The sequence below is a fragment of the Oncorhynchus nerka genome, linkage group LG4 (assembly GCF_034236695.1).
Source record: "Oncorhynchus nerka isolate Pitt River linkage group LG4, Oner_Uvic_2.0, whole genome shotgun sequence".
In the NCBI taxonomy this organism is placed as follows: domain Eukaryota; kingdom Metazoa; phylum Chordata; class Actinopteri; order Salmoniformes; family Salmonidae; genus Oncorhynchus; species Oncorhynchus nerka.
In genome coordinates, this window is record NC_088399.1 from 92,202,013 (window position 1) to 92,205,275 (window position 3,263).

Sequence of the window (3,263 nt, forward strand, 5' to 3'; positions counted from 1 at the left end):
GTGATAGTAGTGATAGTAGTAGTAGTAGTAGTAGTAGTAGTGATAGTAGTAGTGGTAGTAGTGGTAGTAGTAGTAGTAGTAGTGATAGTAGTGGTAGTAGTAGTAGTAGTAGTGATAGGTGTAGTGGTAGTAGTGGTAGTAGTAGTGGTAGTAGTAGTGGTAGTAGTAGTGATAGGTGTAGTGATAGTAGTAGTAGTAGTAGTGGTAGTAGTGGTAGTAGTAGTAGTAGTAGTAGTGGTAGTAGTAGTAGTAGTAGTGGTAGTAGTAGTAGTAGTAGTAGTAGTAGTAGTAGTAGTAGTAGTAGTAGTAGTAGTAGTAGTAGCAGTAGTAGTAGTAGTAGTAGTGGTGGTAGTCGTGATAGTAGTAGTAGTAGTGGTAGTAGTCGTGGCAGTAGTATTAGTAGTAGTAGTGGTAGTAGTGGTGGTAGTAGTAGTAGTGGTGGTTGTGGTAGTAGTGGTAGTAGTAGTGGTAGGTGTAGTGGTAGTAGAAGTAGTAGTAGTAGTAGTGGTAGTAGTAGTGATAGGTGTAGTGGTAGTAGTAGTGGTAGTAGTAGTAGTAGTAGTGGTAGTAGTAGTAGTAGTAGTGGTAGTAGTAGTAGTAGTAGTAGTAGTAGTAGTGGTAGTAGTCGTGGCAGTAGTAGTAGTAGTAGTGGTGGTAGTGGTGGTGGTAGTAGTAGTGGTGGTTGTGGTAGTAGTGGTAGTAGTAGTGGTAGTAGTAGTGGTAGTGGTGGTAGTTGTAGTGGCAGTGGTTTTTAGTAGTACTGGTAGTAGTAGTGGTAGTAGTAGTAGTGGTGGTAGTGTAGTAGTAGTGGTGGTAGTAATGGTAGTGGTAGTAGTAGTAGTAGTGGTGGTAGTAGTAGTAGTAGTGGTAGTAATGTAGTAGTAGTAGTAGTGGTGGTAGTAGTGGTGGTAGTAGTAGTAGTAGTAGTAGTAGTAGTAGTAGTAGTAGTAGTAGTGATGGGTGTAGTGGTAGTAGTAGTAGTAGTAGTGGTAGGTGTAGTGGTAGTAGTAGTGGTAGTAGTAGTAGTGAGTAGTGTAGTAGTAGTAGTAGTGTAGTAGTAGTAGTAGTGGTAGTGATAGTAGTAGTGTAGTGGTAGTAGTAGTAGTAGTAGTGATAGGTGGTAGTGGTGGTAGTAGTAGTAGTGATAGGTGTAGTGGTAGGTGTAGTGGTAGTAGTAGTAGTAGTGTAGTGGTAGTAGTGGTAGTAGTAGTGATAGTGTAGTGGTGGTAGTAGTAGTAGTAGTAGTAGTAGTGATGGTGTAGTGGTGTAGTAGTAGTAGTAGTAGTAGTGGTAGTGGTAGTAGTGGTGGTAGTAGTAGTAGTGGTGGTTGATAGGTGTAGTGGTAGTAGTAGTGATAGGTGTAGTGGTAGTAGTAGTAGTAGTAGTAGTAGTAGTGGTAGTAGTAGTAGTGGTAGTGGTAGGTAGTAGTGGTAGTAGTGAGTGATAGGTGTAGTGGTAGTAGTGGTAGTGTAGTAGTAGTAGTGAGTAGTGGTAGTAGTGGTAGTAGTAGTGGTGTAGTAGTGGTAGTAGTAGTAGTAGTGGTGGTAGTAGTAGTGGTGTAGTGGTAGTAGTAGTGGTAGTAGTGGTAGTAGTAGTGGTAGTAGTAGTAGTGGTAGTGGTAGTAGTGGTAGTAGTAGTAGTGGTAGTAGTAGTAGTAGTAGTGGTAGTAGTAGTGGTAGTGGTAGTAGTAGTAGTAGTAGTAGTAGTAGTAGTAGTGGTAGTAGTCGTGGCAGTAGTAGTAGTAGTAGTAGTAGTGATAGGTGTAGTGATAGTAGTAGTAGTAGTGGTAGTAGTCGTGGCAGTAGTATTAGTAGTAGTAGTGGTAGTAGTGGTGGTAGTAGTAGTAGTGGTGGTTGTGGTAGTAGTGGTAGTAGTAGTGGTAGGTGTAGTGGTAGTAGAAGTAGTAGTAGTAGTAGTGGTAGTAGTAGTGATAGGTGTAGTGGTAGTAGTAGTGGTAGTAGTAGTAGTAGTAGTGGTAGTAGTAGTAGTAGTAGTGGTAGTAGTAGTAGTAGTAGTAGTAGTAGTGGTAGTAGTCGTGGCAGTAGTAGTAGTATTAGTAGTAGTAGTGGTAGTAGTGGTGGTAGTAGTAGTAGTGGTGGTTGTGGTAGTAGTGGTAGTAGTAGTGGTAGGTGTAGTGGTAGTAGTAGTGGTAGTGGTAGTAGTAGTGGTAGTAGTAGTGGTAGTAGTAGTAGTAGTAGTAGTGGTAGTAGTAGTGGTAGTAGTAGTGGTAGTAGTAGTAGTGGTAGTAGTAGTAGTAGTAGTGGTAGTAGTAGTGGTAGTGGTAGTAGTAGTGGTAGTAGTAGTAGTAGTGGTAGTAGTAGTAGTAGTAGTAGTAGTAGTAGTGATAGGTGTAGTGGTAGTAGTAGTAGTAGTAGTGATAGGTGTAGTGGTAGTAGTAGTGGTAGTAGTAGTAGTGATAGGTGTAGTGGTAGTAGTAGTAGTAGTAGTAGTAGTAGTGATAGGTGTAGTGGTAGTAGTAGTAGTAGTAGTGATAGGTGTAGTGGTGGTAGTAGTAGTAGTAGTAGTAGTGGTAGTAGTCGTGGTAGTAGTAGTAGTAGTAGTGATAGGTGTAGTGATAGTAGTAGTAGTAGTAGTAGTAGTGGTAGTGGTCGTGGCAGTAGTAGTAGTATTAGTAGTAGTAGTGGTAGTAGTGGTGGTAGTAGTAGTAGTGGTGGTTGTGGTAGTAGTGGTAGTAGTAGTGGTAGGTGTAGTGGTAGTAGTAGTAGTAGTGGTAGTAGTAGTGATAGGTGTAGTGGTAGTAGTAGTGGTAGTAGTAGTAGTAGTAGTAGTGGTAGTAGTAGTAGTAGTAGTGGTAGTAGTAGTAGTAGTAGTAGTAGTGGTAGTAGTCGTGGCAGTAGTAGTAGTATTAGTAGTAGTAGTGGTAGTAGTGGTGGTAGTAGTAGTAGTGGTGGTTGTGGTAGTAGTGGTAGTAGTAGTGGTAGGTGTAGTGGTAGTAGTAGTAGTAGTAGTAGTAGTGGTAGTAGTAGTAGTGGTAGTGGTAGTAGTAGTGGTAGTAGTAGTGATAGGTGTAGTGGTAGTAGTAGTGGTAGTAGTAGTAGTAGTAGTAGTGGTAGTAGTAGTGGTAGTAGTAGTGGTAGTAGTAGTAGTAGTAGTGGTAGTAGTAGTGGTAGTGGTAGTAGTAGTGGTAGTAGTAGTAGTGTAGTGGTGGTAGTAGTGGTAGTAGGTGGTAGTAGTGGTGGTAGTAGTGGTGGTAGTAGTAGTAGTAGTGGTAGTAGTAGTGGTAGTGGTAGTAGTAGTAGTAG

The 3,263-nt window shown here is 41.2% G+C and overlaps 1 protein-coding gene across 1 annotated transcript; it reads right to left on the bottom strand.

The window, feature by feature from the left end:
- Nucleotides 1–2,091: 2,091 nt before the first annotated feature.
- LOC135571485 (integumentary mucin C.1-like) lies at nt 2,092–3,006 on the bottom strand (the record flags this gene model as incomplete). Its single annotated transcript, XM_065018033.1, has 1 exon — nt 2,092–3,006. A coding segment is annotated over one exon (915 nt), but the record flags the coding sequence as incomplete, so codon positions are not given.
- Between the last annotated feature and the right edge of the window lie 257 nt (nt 3,007–3,263).